Source organism: Notechis scutatus, chromosome 1 (assembly GCF_049901735.1).
Source record: "Notechis scutatus isolate UNSWTSFEM ecotype Mainland chromosome 1, rNotScu1.2, whole genome shotgun sequence".
In the NCBI taxonomy this organism is placed as follows: domain Eukaryota; kingdom Metazoa; phylum Chordata; class Lepidosauria; order Squamata; family Elapidae; genus Notechis; species Notechis scutatus.
The window spans coordinates 33,400,109-33,427,249 of record NC_142009.1 but is presented as its reverse complement, the minus strand read 5'-3'; the positions used below and the strand labels follow the sequence as shown (position 1 = coordinate 33,427,249).

The 27,141-nt window shown below is 36.1% G+C and overlaps 1 protein-coding gene across 26 annotated transcripts in view; it reads left to right on the top strand.

Annotated features, from left to right (window-relative positions):
* The window catches only part of NRXN1 (neurexin 1), a 928,975-nt gene that overhangs the window by 477,704 nt on the left and 424,130 nt on the right, over positions 1-27,141 (top strand). For 17 of the 26 annotated variants that reach the window (XM_026684876.2, XM_026684867.2, XM_026684932.2 and 14 more), the window contains one exon: positions 4,909-5,028. In XM_026684876.2, coding sequence (XP_026540661.1) covers positions 4,909-5,028 — 120 coding nt within the window. Of the gene's footprint in view, positions 1-3,890; positions 3,918-4,908; positions 5,029-27,141 lie in introns of all 26 variants that reach the window. The other 9 variants (XM_087960674.1, XM_087960636.1, XM_087960661.1 and 6 more) reach the window with 1 other exon arrangement.

Genomic DNA, 27,141 nt, shown 5'->3' with positions numbered 1-27,141 from the left:
AAACAATTGTTTCAAACAATTCATAGGCCAATATGGCAGCTAAAGAGGGAAATTTCATCAAAGGCATCCAAGGGGGAAGCACTCAAGATGGAATTCATGACTTCACAAAGGAAGCCCTTCTTAGCACAGATATAAAAATGGATGAGGCTTCAATGAAATATTTCACAGGTGTCATGATTTTTTTTTTAAAAAAGCACCATTCTTCTACTGTAGACATTCCAAGATTCAATATAGGTCTGTAGAGGGCGTGCATAAGCACACCAACGTGCCTACCGTCCCTGTCCTATTATTTGTTTTTATTTTTCTTATTGTTTCTTATTTATTTTTCATGTATTCATAACTATGTTTATACCTATTATCTTATAAGCAATTGACAAATCAAATAAATAAAAAAATATAAATATAAATATTCCTGTGGCAACCCAGAAAGCCACCTGCCTGCAGCAAAAAATTTGCAGATGCTTTGAGTTGAGGAGATTTATTTTTTTTCCCTGCATACAGTAAAGATCTGCTGATTGATTTGATATGAAGAGTCAAAACCCCAAATTTGTCCATTCAACTTTTTACTACTTACATGTTCATTCATATTATTTAATTGTCCACATAGTATTATTTTTTGTTTGAATTTCTAAATCCTTATGACTTGAATTCTAATTTTAATTTGATAATTAATGTCAAAAAACTAAAGTGTAACTCAACATATGAATACATAGCTTCTATACACCTAAAGATAATTTCACTTTATTTTGTAAAGCTTGCAAATAACAGATTCCAGTGTAAGTGAGAAAGAGGGCAGATGGTGATACATTCTGTTAGTGATTAGATCTTGGTATTAAAATAATCATTTAATTATGTAGCACCCAAATTCTTAAGAATCACCTTAACTGCCAAGTAATTTATATAATCAAGCTTATTTACAGAATCAAACTGAAAGGCTGAAAATAATCTGAATGGATGCAGTCAGAGTCTAACATTAGCCCTGAATACATTCAACCTATACTTAGGTCTGTGTTATAAAACAATGAAAATGGGTTTAATATTGATGTCAGCTGAGGACAGCATTATATGACTGGATTATCAACAGTGGTTAGTGTTATGGTCACTAAGTGAAAGGGGGTGGGCCCAGCTAAACTAGTAGCTCTATTGTACTTGGATCTACGTTCTAGTATTGAAAAGAGATCATCTGATAGAAAACTATTTGTAACTGCAGCTCCCAAGCCACCCAGATCCTAATGCCCTTATTTGCCATTTTTCACACAGATTTCCTTTTCTAGATAAACAAAAACAAAAATAAAAAAACCCAACCCGATATGCAGATTCCTTCTTCAGACTTTGTACCTATTCTTATTCTTCAGTCTTCTGCCACACTCAGGCCTTAGTAGCTTTTGAAAAACCTGATGGGGATCTCACAAAACTGTCCTACAATTTATTGTGTTTTGTGTATATCTCAATTTATTAAGATTTCCTCTTTCAGCCTATTCTGAAATGGTTTGACCTTTTACTTCCATTTCCTTCACCCACTTTTCAAAAAAAGCCAGACATTACAACTGTATGTAATTCCTTGCAGTGGTAAAGAATATTCTTTTTTTCTTTGACTTCATCCAAGACACATTCAAAATAAATCTACAACTCATCACACATTTCCAATATTTATTTATTTTATTCATTTGTATCGTACCTTTATTACAGGTAGTCCTTGACTTATGACCACAACTGAGCCCAAAATTTATGTTGCTAAGCGAGACATTTGTTAAGTAAGTTTTGCCCCATTTTATGACTTCTTTTGCCACAGTAGTTAAGTGAATCACTGCAGTTGTTAAGTTAGTAACACAGTTGTTAAATGAATCTGGCTTCCTCATTGATTTTGCTTGTCAGCAGGTTGCAAAAGGTGACCACATGAGGCAGGGACACAAGGGCTGTCATTAATATGAGTCAGTTGCCAGCCTCTGAATTTTGATCACATGGTCACGGGGATGTTGTAATGGTTGTAAATATAAAAATGGTCTGAAGTCACTTTTTTCAGTGCCATTGTAACTTTGAATGTTCACCAAGGAACTGTTAATAAGCCGAGGGCTACTTGTATTTTTACAAATGATTCATGGAAGTAAAAATATCCAACATACGTTCCTCCTTATACAGTTTACTTCATCATGCTATGTTCACCAAACTATAGATATCAATCATGTTTTATGAATCAAAAGACTTTTTCACCCAAAATAAAGTTAATTATGAACTACAATATATAAACCAGATAATTGTGAGACATTTGCTGGATTCCAAAAAGTCAAAAAAGCAGCTGCATGAAAAAAGCTCTGCCAGTTTTTACATGTATCATATGAAAAGGGTTTAAAGCAGGGGTGGGATGCTACCGGTTCTGCCCGGTTTTATAAAGCTGGTAGCTTTGAAGAGCAGCAGACACAGAACTGGTTCTGTGTTTGCTGCTATTTGGTCCACCCGCCTGCCTGGGCTCTTACCTGTCCCTTACCTGCTTTTTCAACCTCAGCTGCTTTGTGCGGCATAGCTGAGATTGAAAAAGCAGGGAAAAAGAGGCTTTTCAAATGCTGCACACCTGCGTGCAGCACTTTTCAGCTCTCCGGGTGGCACAGCCAAAGGTTAATTTATATGCATGCACAGCGCACGTTGGGCAGGCGGGCCCAAAACATAATCACCGAACCGGTAGTAACTCTGGTTGAATTCCATCCCTAGTTTAGAGCTTTGCTTGTGGTCCCAGCCCTTCCTCTTGACTTCAGATGAAAATGAAAGCATGTCCCTTTTAATGACATGTGTTAGTTGCCACATGAGGCCACACCAGTCTTTTTCTGATCCTTGGGAGAAAGGAAAGCCAACAAAATATTTTGCATAACATGGAAGAGTATGCTTACCAAAGCTGCTCCATTTCTGCTAAATTTACCTTTTTCCTGGGCTGCATTCACATAAGACGCTAAGTTGCAAAACAAAGAAGATTAAAAACAAAGCTTAACATGCTGTAAAAATACAGCTACTAGGTCTTTAACTGATCCATGTAGGATGTGAACTGAATTATAGGGTGTAGTTCTTAATGTACATTTGAATCCAGCGATTTTAACTCTTTTGGTCATGTACACATATATGGAATTTTGAAACTAATTGGTTTTTAGGAAAGAGCTGCTGAGAGTGACAAAATGACTATCACAATGCCTATGGACAGTGAAGAGCATCCATTTACCTACCAATCTTCAACCTTTTTTTTTTTTTTCATTTGCTTAACTATTTACAAGAATATGTTAAGCCATACACCAAAAGCAAAGTGTCTTCTCTTGAATAAAAATGATGGATGCCATATACTTATGTCAGTTACCTCAGGGCATATTCATATTTTTAAGGAAAAGGTAGGAAGAATACCAATGTTTTTGGCTTATCTGTATATTTTAATTAGGTGGCAAGAGAGCTAGTAAGTGCCAAGGCAATTCTGTGGCATTTGGGCATCTACAGGTTCTTCAATTCCTCTAGAGAATTGGGATGGCAAAGGATAATGTGTTAACGGTTGAACTCCTTATATCTGAACATAACAAATGGCTATTCAGGATTAAACCATCCATTTCCTTTTGCTAATGTGTTCACATTTATCCTATGAAAAGAAATGATTTTAATTTTCCTTCATTACATGCCATCAGCTCAATTAACCATTATATTTGTAGTAAATGCTGGCAAATTATTGCATTCTCATTTTGGCTTGCCTGAATATTTATGTCTATTAGCATTAATTTATTTGCATTACTTGGAATTTCTTTTCCACTTTGAGAACAGCATGCACTTTTTTTCCTCTGAACAATTTCTCTGTGTTTGCTGCCATTTCAATATTTGCTTACTAACATTTAATATATTTTGCTTTTTTTATTTTGCTGACAAAGTTGCATTGATGAAAGCTGATTTGCAAGGTAGATGCCCTTGTGTATATTAAACAAGACTGAAACCCAGACAACACATTGAGAACCTTCAGCCACTTCTGTGCTGATAGCTGTGTGTTGTAGCTCATTTTCCTCTTCTTCTCATTAAAAATATGGCACAGAGATTCATCTTCTCCCAGGATATACTGAATACAGGCTTTCAGTCTTGTGTCTTTTTTTGTATAGTGATTGCTTCAGTGCTTTGAACATGCCTCTTTCTTTAATGTTTGTTTGTTTGTTTCTCCCAGTGGTCTAATTATGATCTTTAGAAATAGAATAGTTTTGTTTCTCATGTGTGAATGTCATTTTTTTAGCATGTTGGTGCATAGTTGGCTGATTTCTCTTCTATCTATCTACTTTGTTCTTAAAAACCTGCATGGGACAATTTAAAGCATGTAAAAAGATACTTGCCAACATTCCTGCTAATGAGAAAATATGTTTTTTTTTTATTTAAAAAATGCCAACCCAAAGATCTTCTGACTGTCAGTAGATATAGCTGTTCATCAAATCATTGTTTGGATAGTCGTATTTTTCTTCTCTTTGCTTGCTTTTACTATGACATGTGTGGCTTTGTTTTTGGTTGTTTCTATTTTGTTTCATTTTGGGTTTTTTACAGTTTGTTTTCCGCAATCTTTAATGGAACTCATTGTTTTGGAGAAGATAGTTTATAGATGTTAAAGTAAAATTAGAAATATATGTGAGAATCACCACTTCCTTTTGCTTGAGTTACTTGCTTCTCTTATGTTATTATCATCCCAGATGAATTCATATCTTTGTGTTACAAAACAAAAACCATATGCCGCTACATAACTCGAATATTATTAATAATATGGGTTAACACCAATCCCCTTATCAGTTTCTTTCCATAATTTACTCTATAAATATGAGATGTTGGCAACTACCCTGTATGATCCAATGACACATATGGTCACTCTGAATGACAGACCTTTATGTTCTTTTCTATGGTGTGTTTTCTTGTTAGGTCCCAGCACCACATGCCAAGAAGACTCCTGTGCCAACCAAGGTGTCTGCTTGCAGCAATGGGATGGGTTTAGCTGTGACTGTAGCATGACTTCTTTCAGTGGGACACTGTGCAATGACCGTGAGTACACGAGTGACTTCCCTCTTTTTCACTCTCTTTAAAAAATGTTAAGGGTTCCAAAGAGTTGTCTTGAAGTGAATGTCCAAAAGGTTGCATCAATTTAATAAGTTATAACCAATTTAACTACCAAACTCTGCAATAAATACTAGGTGTTCCTGATGTGACTGCAGGAAGTGTTTGACCATAGTACAGAACTGCCTTAGAAAGCAAAAAACTTAGAAAGCAAAAATGCAGGGATTCTGGAATTGTGATTTTGGAAATTTCAACTATTATATGAATTTGAATAACATCCTGACATAAAAGATATTGGATATGGCCATTTCATTCTTGGTATCAGTTTCTTAACATTGGGCTATGGCTTTTGACTTCTTTCATTTCTTGTTTTACTGAGATGTATTATAACTTTGTAACATTATTTCACAAAGTTGAAATTACAAATGACAGTTCTTTCTTACTTTCCTACACCAGATAGGTTTAGGTGACCTGAAATATTCCGTCAAATAATAACTTCAGGCTTTGTTTCAGTTAAATGTCATCTGAATAAATTTTGGTATCACTTATTAATTCTATAACCTTTAGGGATGGAGGAACTGGGTTTTTAGATGTTAGAATCTTCTGACATAAGTCAATACAATGATGAGCAAAAGTCACAATGCACATCTTTGCTATCCTAGTGAATAATGAATTTATGTTTAGTAATTTAGTAATTTCTACTAGAAAAGATCTGCTATTCCATTTGTGCTGTGAATAAGTTTAAGCAAAATTAAGTTTAAGTTAAGTTTAAGCAAATCATTTAAGAAGAAATCTTTGTATATTTCATCAAATAAACAAGGGCTGGTAATATGTGAGACTTGAACACTAGTTTTCATTTGCAATCCTATTTTCCTGTATTTGTAATTCAATTCTTTTCAGTATGTCACTATGGGACAGTGCACTGGGACATATTACCACAAATGAAAGCATAAATTTGTTAAACATTTCAGTAAACTCCTGGAAACAATATCTTTAAGTACACTGCATTTTTAATGCAGACAAAGGTAGGAAGCAAGAATAATGCTATGAGAACAAATATGCAAAAAGGCAGCGCCTCCTGTCCTAACCTATCCTAACTAATGAGATGGAATTGGTTTGTACCACCTTGTCTTTAAGAGACACATGTTTATCTTTCTTAAAATAAAATCTGTTTTTTAAAAAGATTACATTCAAAATGAGAGTTGATAGAGAAACCCTGACTATTATGGGAACATTGAAACCTTTGCTTTTGGTCACTGTGTGTTCATTGCTGTTCACTTAGCTCATGAAATGGTACAGATATTATTACTGTACTCAGGATGATATTTTCACCGTGTCAACCAAGGTAACCTCAATTCAGGGAGGCTTGACATTTGTATCACCTCTAGCTTTCACTTCAAGCCTCTTTCTTTGAGATATTATTTTTGTCCTTTGTATCCATTGCACAGAACCTGGGAAAAATCTACACAAGTGATAAATGGAAATGTAGTGGTTGAAAGAAAGGTGTACTGAGATTATACATTAATATATGTCTGCCATATTCCAGTTTAAAAGTCCAGCATCAGATATACTAACAATGAAAATAACAATTATATTGCTAAGTTGTAACTCAGCATTACATTGTTAGTATATGTCTGAAATTGCTGTCAGGGTGCTTTCCTGAAGTGCTTTCCTGAAGGCTGTACAGGTCTGGATGGGGAAGAATCGGCTCCAGATCAACACAGACAAGACTGAATGTCTGTGGGTTATAGGATCCCCTGCATCTAGTAGTTTACCATATTTAACTCAGGCTGGGGTGACCTTCAGTCAGAGCTTATGTTTAATATGGAGGTTCTCCTGGACTTTGTGTACTGCTTGAAAGTTGGTGTAACCATGGCCAAGAGGGCTTTTGTTCAATACATTTGCACTTCACACTGATACCTTAGTCACCTCCCAATTTGATTATTGCAATGCACTCCATATAGAACTGATTAGAAGAGAATTTGGAAACTGCCCCTGATCCAGAATGCAGCAGCACTGGCAGTAGCAGGCACACCTCAGTAAACCCATGTAACACAGCTGCACTGGCTCTCAGTAGACCGGGTATAATTCAAAGTGTTGGTTACCACCTTTAAAGGCATATGTGGCACATGGGCATGTTATTTGCAGGCCCATATATTCTCAATGGTTTCATCCCAACTGCATCTGGCAGGATAGGTATGCTCTGGGTCTCCTCAATGAAGGAATGTCATGTGATGGGGTCTCACTTGTCTTATGGAACAGTCTCCCCTCGGAGATGTTGCAGAGGGAAAGCTGATTCTGTTGGACTTCAGGAAAGTAGTAAAAATCTGACTCTTATCCCAGACACTGGAGCCCGGATGATGAGAGAAATGGCATGGGTGTTGATGGATGTGTGGGAATTTTTTTCAGACCCTGAATGTTTTTCATTGTTTTAATGATTTACAATATTTATTTGTAAATCATGTAAAAGCTTTATTTTGTTTGCCACACAGAGTTCATTCTAGTAGATGAGTGTCATTTAAAAAATTGTACTTGCTATAGGTCATTTTCATTAGGAAGTGTTATTTTGTGGGAAATAGCAATCATGCTTTCTCTGTCACAGCATCTGCCCTATGCAATAGAATATACTCAGAGATCTAGATTGCCCAAACCTTGTTGATCTTCTGCAAGATGTTAAAAACTTGGACCAAATATCATTCTTGATCCAAAAGATTACAGTAGTGCAATTGGTGCATGTGTTTTGTTGCACAGATCAAAATCAGATTAAGTATTATTATTATAATTACTATTTTAAGGTTCCATCTGGTATATTCTGGCTTGGGTTTAGTTAAATCATTTGTGCACTCCCCAAATTTAGTTAAATCATTTGTGTACTGACTTACTGCTGTTAGATGGGTGGCTATATAAATTGTTCAGGTAAATAAATGATATGTCTTACAGTTCTTTCAAAGTCAGTATTTTTTCTGATTTTAACTGATCTAAGGCAAAGTGTAAGAATGTGTTAGAAAATGAAATGTGAAAATTTAAAATGAATTAAATCAAGGTGACCAAATGATTCAAAATGATACCTTCTTTTTTATAAATATTGGCTATGTAGTTTCATTGCTAAGCAATGAGCCAAATATTTAATAATGATAATGAATGGATGAAATGGTGAAATAAATTTTTCAGAGTTCAAGAGTTTTCAGAAAGAACACTTGAAATATCATGGATAATAAACTTATACTTGAAAATAAATCCTAAAAATTCTTGGAAACAGGGAAATTTGTTGAAAATATTGTTTATTCTGTGCATAAAATCTTGCAATCATAACATAATAGAATTCAAGTTCTATGCTTGTTCGTTCCTAAGATTATCTTTTGTTTGGTTATGACTTTGTTGAGGAGACAGGAAAGAATAGAAAATAGAACTTGTAGCTGTTAACTGTATGGGCTAAGAATCTGTTTTCAAGAAGAGAGCTATATAGTTGTTCCCCTGAAATTCTGCTCAACATTATTTGGATCCTCAAAGAACACTTAAGAAACTCTAAGAGAACAGAGACAATCCCTTTGAAAAATTACAGCTAGTTTCTGGAAATATATTTTGCTTACATACAATGGTGGGATTCATTTTTTTTTACTACCGGTTCTGTGGGCGTGGCTTATTTGGTGGGTGTGGCTTGGTGGTCATGTGACTGGGCGTGGCTTGGTGGTCATGTGATTGGGTGGGTGTGGCTTGGTGGCCATGTGACTGGGTAGACATGGCTTGGTGGTCATGTGACTGGGTAGACATGGCTTGGTGGTCATGTGACTGGGTGGGCATGGCTTGGTGGTCATGTGACTGAGTGGGTGTGGCCAACTTAATGTCACTCACATCAAGGGCTGCCTCACCTGCCCCCACTTCCCAGTCATTCCTTGTCACACCCAGCCTCAACTTATCTACAATTCTGTAAAAATGTTGTTCACCTTTTTTTGACTTTATTATCTACATACTATAGATGTATTTTCATGGACCACTGAAAGGAGGAAATGGCTCACATGCTTTGCCCAAGAGTGTGATAGGCAACAGGCTTTTAAGAGGCTGCCAGAAAGAAAGTGGGGGAATGTATTTTCCAAAGTACCAGAAGGCAAACAAGAAGCAATGGATGGAAACTGAACAAAGAGAGAAGCAACCTAGAACTAAGGAGAAACTTCCTGACAGTGAGAACAATTAACCAGTGGACCTGCTTGTCTCAGAAGTTCTGGGTGCTCAATCACTGGAAATTTTTAAAAGCCTGGACAGCCATTTCTCTGAAATGGTATAGGGTTCCCTTCTAAAGTCCCTTCTAAGTGTTATTTTGTTATTCTGACACCTTTCCCAGGACCTCTACTCAAAGTTTGGCATCCTCAGTTTTCCTGCCTGAGCAGGGGGTTGGACTAGAAGACCTCCAAAGTCCCATTAAACACACATGTATTTAGGCTCTGGACTATAGACATTGAATGCATGTAAACCCTGAAAAATATGTGGTAGCCCTGGGCAAAAGAAAGGAAGTAGAATCACTCTAGGTGTAGGGACAGTGTAAAATATTAACTCATGATAAATAATGGAACAATTAAAAATAATAGCACAGAGTTTTCTCTGTCTATCTTTCTCCCTTCCTTCCTGTTTCTTTTTCTTTCTTTCTCTTTCTTTGTCTCTTTCTGTCTTTCTCTCCCTCCCTCCCTCCCTTTCTTTCTTTCTCTCTCTCTCTCTCTCTCCCCTCCCTCTCTCTCAAACACACACCACACACACACACTCCCTATTTCTTTTTATTTCTTTCTCTCCTTCCTTTCTTTCTTTCTTTCTTTCTTTCTTTCTTTCTTTCTTTCTTTCTTTCTTTCTTTCTTTCTTTCTTTCTTTCTTTCTTTCTTCTCTCTCTCTCTCTCTCTCTCTCTCTCTCTCTCTCACTCTCACTCTCTCTCTCTCTCACACACACACACACACCTGTCAGCCTTCATTCCTCTCACTCCAGACACTTTACTAACAAGGGGAAATGAATCCAGCATTGGGGAAGTTTTGCAAATTAAGGAACACGCATTTGTACAGCTCATTCAAACTTGTCTGTGGCTGGATTTCCTCGCACCCTCCAGCCTTCATTCCCTCTCACTCCAGACACTTTACTCACAAGGGGAAGCGATACTTCTAGTGTCCATGAAGAATCCAGCCGTGGAGCAGTTTTGCAGGTTAATGGACCGCTGCTCCACCCACAGTCATGTGTTTTCAAGTGGCTGCTTGAAAATGCATGGCTAGGGCGGAGGAGCAGTCCTTCTTTAAACTGGGGCGAGGTAGAGAAAAGGACTGAACGAAGCGAAAGGAAATTAGAAAGGGTAGATGAAGAATTAAAGAATGTGAGTAAAGAAATGGAGGACTCACTGGTCTACCTAGAGATGGACAAGGCTACTACATACTTGAGATTCCAAAATGTAGTGGAATCCAAAGAAGAAGACCTGGAACAACTAATGGCGGGAATACTGGCTGGACTGTTGGAAAAGGATAAAGATGACATCTTAAGGGAGTTTGATGAAGTTTACAGGATTAGCATTAATTATGCGAGACGGCACAAATGCCCAAGAGAAGTCCATATACGATTTGTGAGAAGGAGTGTCCCGGATATCATATATAGGATGTCAAGAGATGAAACAATCACGTATAAAGGTAAAGAAGTCTTGATTCTCAAACAAATACCAAGAAGAGTAAGAGAATAAAGACGAGACTACAAGTTCTACAAACTGTTGAAGATGAGAATGTTTTTAATTGTTTTCTATTTTTTTCTTTCTATTTTCTTCTCCCTTTCTTCTTTTTCTCTCTTTCATTTATGTATGTGTTGTTGGTTTGTTTTAATTGTAAAATCAATACAATTTATTTAAAAATAAATAAATAAATAAACTGGGGTGAGCGAGCATTGGGTGGAGCAAGCAAGTGAGCGGAAACCAGATGAACGGGTTGGGGGCGTGGCCAGCCAGATGTTGCTACCGGTTCGGTGACCCATGCCAAATTCTTGCTACTGGTTCGCCCGAATAGGTGCAAACTGGCTGAATACCACCTCTGCTTACATATCTTTGTGCCTAAAGTATAGGTAAGAGAAAATTACAAAATAGTAAACCTTTTCTCAGATGCACATAACTATGCAATATTTTAAACAGTATTTGGCTGTTAAGATTACATCCTATTATACTCAGTAGGAAGTGCTTCTAAGAAAACATACATAGGTTTGTACCACTAATACTGCTAGGTCACTATCAAGTATGATTGGGTATGATAATAAAGAACAGAGACCCATGTGGCACTGGGCAAAGCAATCCTCAGAAGGAGGAATATTTGAGGATTTAAATATAGGACATTATCAAGTAGTGAGAGAATTCCATCCAAGAAATAATTGAAGTGATTCTGATGTCCTGCTAAGATCTGTATCATCTGTTAATGGGTATGATATTCAGGGGTGGGCTTCAAAATTTTTAGCAAAGGGTTCTCTGCCTGTTTGCTGGGCGGGTGTGGCCATGGTAGGTGTGGCCTAGTTCACCTCCTCCACCACGGCAGTGGGGCGGCATTTTTGCCCTCCCTGGGCTTTGGAGGCTTTCCTTGAGCCTCCAGGAGGGTGAAAACGGCCTCCCTGGACTCTGGAGGCTCTCTGGAAGCTGAAAACAGGGCCATTTCCAGCCTTCCTGAACTTCCAGGAGGCCCGTTTTTCTCTCTCCCCAAGCCTCTGTGGATGCCCTGCACTTACCTGCATCCAAAATGGGCCCTGTGGGGACTTCTGGGAGGGAAGAGGTGGGCAGGGCCAGCCAGGAGTGGGATTTGGGGGTTTTCCAAACTGCACAGAATCTTAGTTAGTTAGCAGCCCACCCCGATGATATTGTGCTGTTAAAAATCTTTGCTAGACATAAACATTCTCCCTTCTCATGGTGTAGTCAATACTGATCTCTCACCTTCATCTGCATGGACCAGTAAGAGCATCCTAACTATGTATCATAGTTGAACATTGGATGGCATAGCAACTCCTGCTTTTAGCCAGATAACTAGCAATGGTGGTAGGAATGTGGGGAGGTTATGGGGGCTTGGGAGTTAAAGGAATGCCAAGAATGCCAGCTCGAAGTCTGGGTCAGTGCTAGATTCCACGGTCGATTGCTGGGGATGTCTGCCAGAATGAAGAGCCTCCTTCCCAAACAAAAAGGAATACAAGTGATTGGATAATGAATAAGAACTATGGGCAGACCAAGGAAGAAAGGGAAAGATAATTATGCTTTTTGTGAGTGAAAATATCAGAGCTGCTTTTGCTTTTCTTCCGTAACTATTTTAAGCTCAATCAATTCTATTTATTACAGTCATAGACCAGAGACCAGAACAAATAAAAACACTCAGTAAATATATAATTAAAAATTCTAGTATAAATAAATAACAACTAAAATCAATGATAAAATCCAGTCTGTCAATTATACATGGTCTAACTATACTAAAATTACAATCCATAAAATGTGTGGCCTGTTGTCAGTTTAATACTAAAAGGGAAAGGAATAAGCAGTGCAAAGGGTTTGTCACATTTGTTATATAACACAACTATGGTGGATTAGACACGTGTTTCTGACGAATCCTCAGTGCTGCTCCAGTAAACTGTACTTTTGGTTAAACAATGGCCCAGGAGTCTTTCTTTGCTATCTAAATGAATGAGCAAGTTGACATTATGACCAAATTAGAACCACAGAAAAATTGGCAGAAAGAGCAGAACTCTTTATTTAGTTTAGTTAGTTTATTTTATTTATTTATTTGTCAAAAGCTTACAATACAACAGAAACAAGAATAAACATAAATTTAAATACAAGAAATAGGAACTAATAATTGGGGAGAATAGGACAGGGATGGTAGGCACGATTGTGCACTTATGCACGCCCCTTTACAGACCTCTTAGGAATGGGGTGAGGTCAATAGAGATCAGTTTGAGGGTAAAGGAGTGGGGGTTTGAGCAGGTGGCAACAGAATCAGGTAGTGAGTTCCAGACATTGACCACTCTGTTGCTGAAATCGTACTTCCTGCAATCGAGTTTGGAGTGGTTTACATTTAGTTTATATCTGTTGTGTGCTCTTGTGTTGTTGTTAAAGCTGAAATATTCATTAACTGGTAAGACGTTGTAACATGTGATTTTATGTACTATGCTTAAGTCCAATCTTAGTCAGCGTGGTTCAAGGTTGTCTAAGCCTAGAATCTCAAGTCTGGTGCTGTAGGGTATTTTGTTGTGAACAGAGGAATGTAGTACTCTTCTGGTAAAATACTTCTGGACTCACTCAATTGTATTTATGTCTGATATACAGTGTGGATTCCAGACAGCAGAGCTGAATTCAAGTATTGGTCTAGCAAAGGTTTTCAATGCCCTAGTTTGCAAATCAGTATTACCAGAGAAGAAGCTTTCTAAAATTAAATTTACAACTCTTAAAGCCTTTTTGGCAATACTGTTGCAGTGAGCTTTGGTGCTTAGGTCATTCGATATGAGAACTCCAAGGTCCTTGACAGAGTAAGGGTCATCAACAAGGTCATATCCGTCTAGCTTGTATTTGGTATATAGATTTTTTTTATCAATGTGCAGGACAGAGCATTTGTTGGTAGAGTTTATTCTTTTTATTAATTATTCTTCTAGTGAATAATTCAGGAACTCTCTTTTTATTGATGATAGCAAAGTCCTAATTACAGTTTGAATTATAAAATATAACTATTGAGGCACTATGAACAGTTAGAATGGTGAAGGCTATTACAACAAGCGAGAAAGTGGCTCATGACAGATCTTCATAATTGCCTGTTCTTATGCATAGGCCCATTTACCTATAAAGTCTGCTTGTTGAGCTTGTTGACCCTGAAGATCTAAATTTATTGCAAAGGAAACATTATAAATATACAGTGATTGACCTCGGATCACATTTTTCTTTTCTCTTTTGACAATGGGACACATGTAGTTACATGGCTAATGCAATATTAGGAGGTAAAATACAATGAGAAGAGTTATATATTGTTCAGCACAAAGACAACCAGTAGGAGAAAAAACTATTTCAGAGAACTAGAATTATATAGGAAACTGTGAAAAAGACACATAATGATTACTTTTACAAATGGCTCCTTTGAAGAGAGAGAAAAAAAGTCTTGTAAAAAACAGCCCAAGTATTAATAACAGCAGGGTTTTGGTGTCTGAGCTGTTCTCTTAAAACAGCCAGATTTTATATAAGGATAGGATTGAAGATGCTCCTTACCTAAAATTTGATAATCTGTATCAAATGTTCCCCTTACTTTTTGAAGGAAGTATAAAGTTACTGCACATTTCTGATTTCAGTATATACTTCTCCAGCGTAATCATAGCAAAATATGTAGTGGATTGGTCTCATAAAATATCATCTTTGTGGCATGGAAACGGTCAAAACATTGATAAATGTTATCTCATGGTCAGTGAAGCATGCTGGGCTATATTGGAACTGAGCATTGTCCTTTTTAACAAAATTGAATTGAATTGAATTGAATTTTTATTGTCATTATACATATATACACAGTTTACATACAATGAAATTCATATAACACCCAGAGACCAGATTCAACATGCACACACAATCCCCAAACACCTCCCCACCCCCCACAATTCCCAGCCTCCTAAAACACACAAGAATCCACACAACAGACCAAGTAATACTGTCCAACAGCTCACTGATGGTGATATTTAAGTTCATTGTTAAGTGCAATTATAGCTCTGGGATAAAAACTATTCAGAAAATGTGTGGTCCGAGTTTTAATTGTTCTCTATCTTCTGCCAGAAGGCAACAGTTTCCAAAGATTGTGAGCAGGATGGGAAGAGTCTCTGAGAATGTTGTGCAACTTCCTCAAACAGCGAGAGGTGAAGATATCCAGGGCTGGTAGCTGGAGCCCAATAATATTCTGGGCAGTTTTAATGATTCTCTGTAGAGTTTTTTTTCTAAGGATACTTAGGGAAAATATTCACCATGCAGATTTAGTTTCTTAAGCATATTTTTTTAAAATAATAGAAGTTATGGGGAAGGAACTGAATCTTAACTGCAGTTCAAATGGAATGGATTTAAAATTGCTATGGGCCCAGAAGGACATTTTATACCACGCACTTGGTGAGATTCAGTGTGATATCATATTTGAGAAGTTGATATGAATAGGCCAAGTCTAGCTTAAGCCTATTAAGTAAATTGGGTAACTTTAGATCAATCACAGATGCCTTACCTACGTATTGTTGTGATGGGGGAAATTAGAAGAAGAAAGACTATGTGCTCCTGAAAGAAATGAAAGACATAACTCTCATATATCAAATAAATCTTTAGAGATGGTATACTTCATAGGAGAACATCTGGGAGGTGTATCTGCTTTTCTTTGCAATAGCAGCTTGTCAAAAAAAATTTTTTTCTCCAGTGCCCTGGTTTCAGTTCCAATCCTCCCTGCAGCTGCTACTAACAGATTTTTTTTGAAAACCATTCCTGGGTCTCCTGAATTAACAAACAAGCCATTGCATGATGAGATTGCCCTTATTCACACAATACATCCTTCAAGAATCAGTACTGCAGCTAGGATCTTAGCTTTAGCTGCGAACTTCCCCTATTTCTTATTTTCTCAAGTAAGCCTTCTGATAGGGAAGACTCTGAAACTTCTTCATTAAAAGACTTGAAGCAAGAAAAATTAAGTTGCATATAGTACATAGAAAAGTAACGTAGCCCAATCTTCTCCAACTTGGTGTCAATGGTAGGATTCAAAATTTTTACTACCGGTACTGTGGGTGTGGCTTGGTGGGCATGGCAGGGGAAAATCTCCAGTCAGAGGTGGTATTTGCCGGTTCTCCAAACTACTCAAAATTTCTGCTACCGGTTCTCCAGAACTGGTCAGAACCTGCTGAATATTACCTCTGTTTGGTGTCCTCTTCATTTGTGTTGGCTTACAGCTACCCAAATTTATAGGAATTGTGAGAGCTGCAATCTAATACAACGGCAGGCACAAGTAGAGCCAATTATTCCTTTTTGTACAGCTATACTCTTATTGCAGATCTACTCAGTGAGGAATTTGCATGTTGATGTAAATCATTTTATTTATTGACTCATAATCCTCCTGATCAACCTTATTATGATGCTAAAGTCAATAATAACTCCACTCCACATCAATATTCCAAAGGAATATAATTTGATTGCCACTGCCTATTATTTCTTTTACTTATTGCTACTGATAACCTCTCCCAATCCCAGAGGACTCAGAAGGTAGCACATAACATAACATAATGTAAGACAAAAACAAAAATAACCCACAACACAATAAACTATAATCCCAAAAAGCAAACAAATTCAAGATAAGCTCTCACAATTAATGAAATGGGAATTGTATGACTTTCTGGAAGATGGGAGTGGGTATTTCACAAAGTGGGAGTTACTACAGATGAGGCTTATCTCTCACTCCTACTCCATGTACTGTTTGAAGCTTGGGGACTTTCAACCAGTTGTTTCTGAATGATTGGACCAGATTTAATAATGATTGGACCAGATTTAATTCAATACCACAGACAATACTGCTACCCTACAAAAAGATCTTGACTATGTATCTGAATGGTCAAACAAATGGCAACTTCAAATCTCAACAAATAAATGCTCTGTCCTACATATTGGCAAAAAAAAAATAAATAAATCAGAAAATAAAATACAAGCTGAATAGCCAAGATCTTGTTGATGACCCAAGCTCTGTAAAGGACCTTGGAATACTCACCTCTAATGATCTAAGTGATAGAGCCCACTGCAACTACATAGCCAAAAAGGCATTAAGAGTTGTTAACCTAATCCTACGTAGCTTTTTCTCTGGTAATATCACACTACTAACCAGAGCATACAAAACATTTGCTAGACCAATACTCGAATACAGTTCATCAGTCTGGAACCCTCATTACGTATCTGATATTAACACAATTGAGAAAGTCCAGAAATATTTCACAAGAAGAGTTCTCCACTCTTCTATTCGTTGTAGAATACCTTATGCCACCAGACTTGAAATTCTAGAACTAGAAAACCTTGAATTACACCGTCTTCGGTCTGACTTAAGCATGGTATATAAAATCATACATTGCAATGTCCTACCTGTCAATGAATACTTCAGCTTCAACCATAACAACACAAGAGCACACAATAGATACAAACTCAAAGTAAACCGCACCAAACTTGATTGCAGGAAATACGACTTCAGCAATAGAGTGGTCAATGTCTGGAATACTCTACCCGACTCTGTAGTCTCTTCCCCAAACCCCAAAAACTTTAACCTTAGACTGTCTACTATTGACCTCACCCCTTTCCTAAGAGGTCTGTAGGGGGCGTGCATAAGCGCACCAACGTGCCTACCGTCCCTGTCCTATTGTTTCTCTTATTCTTATATTTTTCTTATATGTACCCATTTCATGTATTCACAACTATGTATACACTTATACTTATTATCTTGTAAACAATTGGCAAATCAAATAAATAAATAAATAAATTTAGCTCTAGTGAAGTGTCTAATATATTCTAATGCTGCCCCATTTAGGGCTTTATGGGAAATGATTAGAACTTTAAACTGAATCTGGAAGCATAGTGGTGTTCAGGAAAATGATTTTAATTTAGGTGTAATTATAGATTAGGGTTGTACTAATGCTCTCTTTGGGGCATCTCCAAGAGAAGCACCAGTCTAATTAGGTGATGACTTAGCAATATCAGGATATACCGGTCCAGGTAGAATCAGAACCAATGCAAAACTGGTCAAAGGACTCCTGGGCATGACTTTTATGAATTAGATTAAGAATTAAGACTAAGAGTAGAATTGTATTTATTTATTCAGTTTGTGTGACAACCATCTCATTGTCCCAAGTTTTTAGGCAGCCTTGAACCTTTCACTCTCTCTTGGGAAGAGACTGTGGTAGCTCAGAGGTAGAATATATGCTCTGCATATTGAAAGCCTGATCAGTCCCTGCCAGCTCCCTCTTTTAAAAAATAAATATTATTAAAGTTTTTAAAAGAAAGTATAAAAACTAACATTATTACCAGTGGTGGGATTCATTTTTTTTTTACAACCGGTCCTGTGGGCGTGGCTTGGTGGGCATGGCAGGGGAAGGATACTGTAAAATCTCCAGTTAGAGGTAGTATTTGCTGGTTCTCTGAACTATTCAAAATTTCCACTACTGGTTCTCCAGAACTGGTCAGAACCACCACTGACTATTACACAATAATGAAAACAAAAATAGTAAAAGAAAAAAAGTTCAGGAAAAGAAATAAAAAGATAAATAATAATAGAAAGAAGAAGCTTCCAATTACTTTCAGCAAATAGAAATATAATTACAAAGTTATCTTTATTCTGTGGTTATGGAAAGAAAGTTCACTTTCTAATTTATTTTTTTAATCATCAAAACCACAGTGTTGAGCAATATAAGTTCATTTTTATGTTTCAATGAAAAAAAGTATGTAAGGGACCTGCCAGCTCCCATTTAAGAAATAATTATATATAGGGATGGATTTTTTTTCTCCTGAACAGAACAGGAAGAACTAGACTAGAAAGGCATTAATCTGAATTTGTATAAGCCAACTTCCTATATTTTACTCATAGACATTTCCATTTACCTCTGATCTTTCAATTGTAAAGTTTAATTTATAAAATGATCCTGTAAAGTTTTTAATTTAATTAAATTTAAATTCCATCCTCTGTTTGGCTGAGGGGTCACAATATGACGTTCCACTAATCATTATCTTTTAAATCACAGAATAGAATTGTTTCTATAAACTAGACTGTTAAGGAAATGTGGGGATTTTTCAATATGCTGTTGAAATCATAGGCCAGGCACTGGGGTTGAGCCCCCAATGCCACTTTTTTTCATTTTTATTATTTCTTGAGTCCAATCTGGGTCGGTCATGGGGACCAGAGGTTCTGTTTTTTGAGCTTTTGGATGTATCCACAAGATATAATTTATGGTTAAATATATCCTTCAAGTAAGAAGCTTTCCACTGTCAAGTAATTGATCCCATTTTCAAGTTGTTCCTACTACTAAAACATTTTTTTAGTAGTACTGCTTGCTGGAAGTACAGGAAGTGGCTACTTTCTTTTCTTTGATAGCCCTTCAGATATTTGAAGAGTATTAACTCATCCATTACTATTTTATTGTTTTTCATGCTAAATATATCAGGCCCTTCAAATGTCCCCCATAGTCTTCGCTTTCCCTATTTCTGATTACCTTTATGACCTCTTTGAATATATTCCAGTTTGTCTACAGCTTTTATATAGGATTGATCTGCATAGTCCTATGAATTATACTGCATAGACCTATGAATAAACTATTCTGAAGTATCACAGGATTGACTACCTCTTTCCTATATCACTTCACTACACTTGCAGTTTGTTACAATTTTGTAGTATATTTTGGAATATGTGACCAAAATATATTTCATCTCATTTTTTTAAAAAATAGCATTTGAAATCTGAGATAAAGTTTGAGATGTTACATAGAAATGAACAGTAGGAGATAAATTGGTTCAGTGAACACTCTTATTTTGGGTCTTAGAAAAATCAACAGCAGACTTTTGTAACTGAGTATTGGTACCCCAAATTTATTGGGATTGAAACTTCCAGAATTGCCAATGACTATTAAAAATTCTGTTAAACTTACAATGGTCATAATGGACAAGTAGACCTTGCTGAAAATATTACAGCTATGGAAATCAGCAAGATTCTGCTAAGTGGCCTTACTTTGCAGAATAGAGGTGAAATCACATAATAATAAACACTAAGAAACATTTAAAAATACCTTGCAGAATCAGTCTAAGCCAGCTTTCTTTTATCTTTTGGGAATATTGGTTGGAATCCTGGACCTAATATAACTTGAGCAAACAAAGATGAGGAAGGATAGACTAATTCATTTAGATCAGTTTCTCCTAGGAAGGAGGTCATGAAAGTAATAACTGCCATGTGTTCTTGCTTTTCAGCTTCTAGTTTTCAGTGGGGCATCATCAGTAATCATCCATTGTGATAGTCTCATTTACTACAGATGTATCTCATTCCAGTGTTACATCTAAGCCAGCAATAATTTCTATATTTTGTGGCAATGAATTTCATCTATTACTATTGCAGAGTATGAAGGAAAAATCTCCTTTGCTTGTCATGAAATCACAGCTAGTCCATTTCTTAGAATAGTGCCAGGTTCTAATTAATCCCTTCTTCATTCCATACTACATATAACTGTTTTTAACACTTTTTTCCTCTATTAGAAAACTCCAAATGTTTAGAGAAATTTATCTTGCCTTAACTGATTCAGAAAATTCTTTGAAACATATTTCTCATTTATATTATTTCAGTATCTAAAAAGATCCTCAGACTTTTTAAAATAAAGCTTCTGTATGATACTGTCTGTCTTATTTTTGTATTCCTGTGGCCACAAATTCCTCTCCCTTCTGGAAGACTTACCAGCCCTTCCTTCTTAAACTCTATTCCATAACCCCACATTCACAAAAAATAAACTCCACTGACACTTGAAATCAATGTTCCTTTTCTCCTTGATCTGGATCACCCTGTCATGTGGCATTTCCTTGGGAATAAATTGATTTCTTGGAAATAAACTGGTTCTGTTTAGTCTTACATTTTCCTTTTAGCCTTTTTTTATATTCTCCTTTCTCCCCCTACCTTCTTTTTAAGAGACAAGTAGAAAAGGCATATTTAATGGGCTTTCATCTATAAATCCCTTAGGGAAAAAGTTTTTATGGCTGGAAAATATTCAAAGAGATAGTATCTCAGTAATTGAATGTAGTACCAGCTATAATGAAAAACAGATTTAGAAAAATCAGTTTTCCTTAATCAGCAGCGGTGTGTTAGATCAAATTCCAAGAATTTGAGGCTCAAATTTGTAAGTTATTTTAATTTTCTGATTCTCATTAATCCCAATCAATTATGAGAAAGAATTTTTAGAAAGATATAATTCAATGTCTTATAATCTTCATCCCTCAGGACATGTGCATATCTGTGATTTCACCCCAAAGTCATTATCATTTTCCAGGCCTAAATCATTACTGAATGGTACAACTACCAGTACTTAATTTAAATGGCTGAATGTGGCATTGTTAGGGAAACAGCTAACTTCAGAGATAATGTTCTCTTTATAACCTCAGGGTTAAGCTATGATATTTTCTGTACAAAATAATATTTTCCTCCTGCAGAACATATAATAGGGCAGATAAATGAAAAGGTGGTAGGGGAGGGATTGTAAATGTTTGGAAACACTATCAATATAGAGCAATGTTTTTGCTTAATTTGTATAAAATTCCAGGTTGTTACCTTCATCAATGCACATATTTATATAGAGGATTTTCCTCTTGTATCCCAGGTGACTGACCCCTCAACACAGTATTTTTTCCAGCCCAGAAATTATCAAGGGTTACTTTCAGGGAAATTATAAAAATGCTTTAGAGGGGAAGGTTACACTTTTTATAGAATGAAATAAAGAAATACAGATCACTGAAATGAGATTTAGATATTTAAAGTGTGCAATCTAAGCACACTTTATTTCTTTCTATAAAAAGTGTAGTCTACTTCTCTAAAGCATTTTTATCATTTCCCTGAATATAACCCTTAAGACCCATTGAGACTTTCTGGGTTTGTAAAAACACTGTGTTGAGGGGCCAGTCATAGGAGATACAATATGAAAAATATTCTATGTAAATAGATCCAGGAGGCTCTTGTGACATAACATCATTTGTTGGAGCAATGCAATACTGCAAAATTTTATGCAGCCATAAGAACTGGCAGCTGGCAGGCTGCTTTTATAATTCTGCTCTTGATTGTCTTGCTGCCAAGTCACAATTCATCATTTTGCTGAGAACCACTGATGTATATTCTCAAAAGTTCATCATAGGTTTTGCAGCAGTCATCAAATTCTGAAACAATATCAAAGATGTGTGTTTATGTTTCTGAAAGAGGCATCATAAAAATCAGTTAATAACTATGAATTACACAGCTTCAGGTGTATGAATGCTAGAAACAACAATATTTGTTTTATGACCATCAACAGGAACATAAACATAAACAACATCTACATACCATTCCAAAGAGAGCCAAAAAGCCAAAAAAGAAAACAAAAAGACCAAAACACTTCCTCACCAGCAACCAACACCCAGAAGAGCAGAGATTAACACTAAGATTAACATTAGACCAACAATCAAGAAACAAACAATACCCCAATCAAGGAACTTCCAAACAAGCTAACAGTGAACAACTCAACTGAAGAACCTCCAAGACCACTCCCACCAACACTTACAGGCAAGCCACCAAATGAGAGCAAAACCCATTCCCAACTAGCATTGATAATGTCACCTAGTTTAGTAATGCAACATATATAATAAAACAACCGAATTCGGAGAGCAACAAGGACCCCAAGAAGATAGTTTTATTTATTGTAGCAGTTCTTAGGCTTGTTAATTGGTTAGCTTATAATTATTAAACTCAAATTCAAATAGTATCCTGTTAACTTGCTGTTTTAGTAAGGAAGGGAGGATAAAATATTTGATATGATTGTATAGACTCCAAAATCCTTTTGCATTCTGATACCCAGTTAAATGTGAAATTATTGTGAAGGGAGAATCAATAGGAAAAAAAAAATTCCTATTCCTCTTCAAAATGGCACAGAGGCAGAGGAGGGGGGTAGTAAAAATATTGGAAGTAAGAGAAAAATAAGGAAAGGTTTGAGGGAGGGCATGGAAGTGACTGTAGCTGAAAATTGAGATTATTTAGAAAGGGTTATTTGAGGTTATTTGGAGAAGGTTATTGTATTTCACTGTTGGGGACAAGATTTTGGAGAGAGAAGAAGGAATTATACTTTGAGGTCCTGCTGTGAGAGTTATGGTTAAACAGTATATACATTCTACAGCACAAGAATGAAGACTGTCTGGAATTTGAACACTGAGGCAAAGCCAGAGACAGTCTTTACAGTTACAGAAGACTGAACAGAGTTTGTGCAACATGAGGAGAGAGAGTTAAATCTGTTGGCAGCATCCAGGACAGTTTGTTTTGAGAAGATGGATGACTAGAGCCATAGATGAAATGTGAGAATGGATTAGTAGCAAATGGAGGAGAGTCAAAATTTGGTCAAACTGGACTAAACTGGGTATTGGGTGTTGTATGAGTTGGACCTCCTGGTGTTTTGCAAATGGTCTAAACCATGTGACTTCATATTGGGTTCCATAAAGTTTCAACTAGGCCAGAAAGGCTTTTTCCTCCTTCCAGAACCTGGTATCCTTTTTGCATAAGCAGAGACAGCTTTGGGGAAATATTTTTGGTGGATACCACTGTTTGCTGGTGGCTCTGACACCCTTAACTGGAGGAAACTTAAATGAATCAGTTCTCCAAACAGGGTGGAATGATGGTATAGCTACCATTGTAATATATCATAGTGACTCTGATACTGTATTACTCTGGATACTATATTACTCTGGAATAGTGTGGGAAAGTAAATACAATAAATAAATAGTAGATGCTTTATGCTGTTTGAAGCTGTATGGAAAAAAAGAGAATTCAGTACCAGCATCAGAGGTGAATTTGTATAAAGGTTGCATAACAGTGCTCTCCCAACTGTTGCTGATCCTTTCAAAAGTTTGATTGGAAATTTCCAATTGGTATTGAATAATTTTTTCTGCTATATATCTTTGCTTAAAAAGAATGAGCTTAATATGGAACAAAACATAATAATGTTGAAATTTAAAAGATAATTCCAAGTGTAATCTTAATATTTTGCAGTATGAAATGTGCTAATGAATGTTTCCTTCATGCTACTGAAGACCTTTAAGGATTTTAAAATCTTTTTTTTTTCCTGGAGTTTTATGATCCTTAGAGCTACCTTGATATTATGGCCAGATTCAAATAGAAAGTCAGGATTAATTCCTCAGACCATTCTATTTATGAATGTCCCCTTATGCCATCCAGCTCATACACATATTGAAAAGCTGAAAAGCTTGTAACAATGAGTTGCAATGCATGTTTCTCTCTACTTAGATCAAATATTTATGTTTATAACAATAAAAACAAAAGTGAACATTTCATTATCATCTTTCCCAATGTTTGTACCTCTATTTCAGCATTTCTAAGGCTGAAGCTTTGTCATACAAGAGTAAAACGCCTGTCTAATCTTTCATAGTAAGTTTATATTGAGATAAAATCATTTGAGCATAATTACAGAGTAGAAAATTAACTGATGGTAGCAGTGTGATGGTGGCATATCAAAATCTGTGATTATCAACATGCGGTTCTTATAATTCAAGCTGTCCCACATTGGCTTTGTTCATGACCACCATCTGCAGTGCTTTCTAAACACCCTGGAACAAGACTGTTTGACTAGATGAACATTTCATCTGATTAAGTTTGACAGTTCTTCTCTGAGTTATTCATTCTGAATGACATAGACATTGACGATATTCAAATAACTCTTGTTCAGAATGGATTTGACATGTCCAATATGGACTAATTAACTTTTAATGCTCCTGTGTCATGAGAAGTGCTAAACTCTCCCAGAAGAAACTGTTTTAACCCATTAACTATGAATATTGATGCATCATGGTACAAGGTCAGAAAAAATCTAATTACATAAACAAATGTGCTAATACTGTGTGCTTTACAACATCTGAATGTAGTGTTATATTTATATGTAAAGATTTTGGGATGATGAAAGTGCATAAGAATTTCCAAAATCTCTATTTTTAAGTACATAGGCTTACCCCATGTTTCATAATGAGCCTGGGGTTATAAGAAGCAGATTGGAAGCAATTCCACTGATTTATTTTTAAAGGTGGGAAATCATTTCTTACTTGTCTGAATGCCACTCAGCTGCAGGTAAATTAGAATTCTACAGCTTTCAGATTGCCAATTAGAGCCAATTGTACTCTGAATGCCATTGCCTTGGCAGTAAGGTTCTTACAGTTTTCCCTTCTTTCCCCCCACTTTGTTTCTGTTTCACACCATCTCTGCTCCTTTACTAACAGAGAATGTTTCAGTGGCTTGTTATAATTTTGGAAGTCTTGAATTCAGCTAAAACATAATTATTATTATTTAATTGAAATGAACAAAACAGCACTTTGGTATTTAGCATTTCTAATGCTGATTTAGCAATCAGTGGCATTTCTTTTATTTAGAAATAGATTTTTAAAAGGGTACCAACTGATAGAATCTTTTGCAGGAGGCTTACAACCAAGTGGGGAATCTAGCAGAACCTCTAGAATTTCTTGTCACTATTACTTCCCTTTTTCTCTTATACTTCTTTCCTCAAAATATCAGTCCAGGCGTGAATTTCTGTCTTGTAAAGTAAAAATTCTGGCAATAATTTAATTCAGCTTCTCTGCAAGCTCTATCTTCATTTACTTCCTTTGCCACCCAAAGTCTTAGACACATGCAAATTAATTAGCCCATTCTATGGAAGGTCTAAAGAACTTATCCTCACATATTGAAGTCAAAAGAAATTAAAAATTGCTTCTTGCTGCCCTTTGATACAGGCAGGTTTGTTGGCCTGGGTTCACTCCATATGATAAGTTAAAACCAAATGAGTCACAAGTAAACAGCCACAGGAGAACAAAAGAAAAAAAAACATAGAAAAATACAGAAGAACTGGTTTAAGGATTGTTGGGGTTCATTAACATACCATATTTGTAGAGTCATACACAGACCATGATTGTCTACACAAATAGATTTTTGCAAAATTAGATGCTGAAACAATGTATTCAAAATGAAATATCCATAGAACCTGAACTTAAAGATGTATCCCCCCCCTCCCACAAAAAACCACTGGATAGAAATCTAAATATTTATTATATTTAAAACAATCCACCGAAAAAGGTAAGGCATGTTTGACTTGGCAGAATGAGAAAAAATGATTTTGTTTTTGAAATGCTATCTTTTCTTGCTTTCTGTCCCAAAAACACGCAATCAGTTTGTTAGTGTTTGAAGTCTGAGCAATATCACTTTCAATTTCAGCAATGCCAAACCAGTCAATAAGTCTTAACTCACTGTAAATCTCAAACAGCTTCTATTAATTTCAGTTTTGAAAAGTTGACTCTGCTGAAGCTGCTGAAACAGGCAAGAAAATTCTGAGTATAACCTTTAAATTTTGAAATATCAGTTGGATGTATTCAAAATATACCACCATACTGACAGAATACTACAAATTCTTTATAGTATATATAAATGAATCAATCCATCACCATCGGAGTCCTCATACTTCTAAAAATGATATATTTCTATCCATTTATTCCTGCCCTTGTGTCACTGCTTCCTGTCCTTTAGCAGTTACCTATCCATGAAAAGACATCTCTCTTAATCCACAACTACTAAAACTTTCTCAATTATAAATTTGCACATGCCTGAGTGTGTGTGTACACACACACACACACATTTGCATACTTTGAATATTAACAGGCAGTAGTATTTTTGCATTAACAGAGCATGCATCAAATTGTTTCAAATTTTTCAGAAGATGAAGGGACTCAAAAGACTTATTGAGAACAAAAGAATATAAACTGGGAAAGATAAGCAGGGAAAGGCCTATGGGTGGGGAATTCTAATATGGGTAAGATTAGAAGATTGAGGAGAGAACAAAATATAAAAATAGCATAATGTGGAGTAACCTGGAGTCTATTGGATCCTAAATAACAAAAGAGGACATTTATGAACAATTAATCAATTTGTAATTGATTCTTACTCTAAGTCCCAAATATTGCATAACTACAAAGTACAAAATAATGGATGAAAATAGAAATTAAAACTTTTTCCATCCCAGAAACTAAACATAACAAAATACTATAGACCTGATGCTAATATATTTTGTAGACTGTATTTACTATCCTTTTCAATCACTTCCTGTAATTTGATTAAACAAATAAATCATGTGTTACATCCTAAGCATAGGAATAACTGTGGCAACAGAAAAGCATGCAGAGCATGACTTCTTGAATTCTTTCAACCCCTCCACTTCCCTAGACCAGCATGCTGACTGGGGAATTCTGGGAGATGAAGTCCTTACATCTTCAAGTTGCCAAGGTTGAGAATGATGCAGCTCCTTTGCGTTTCAAAGAAGCAAAGGCAAGGGATTTTTAAACAAGT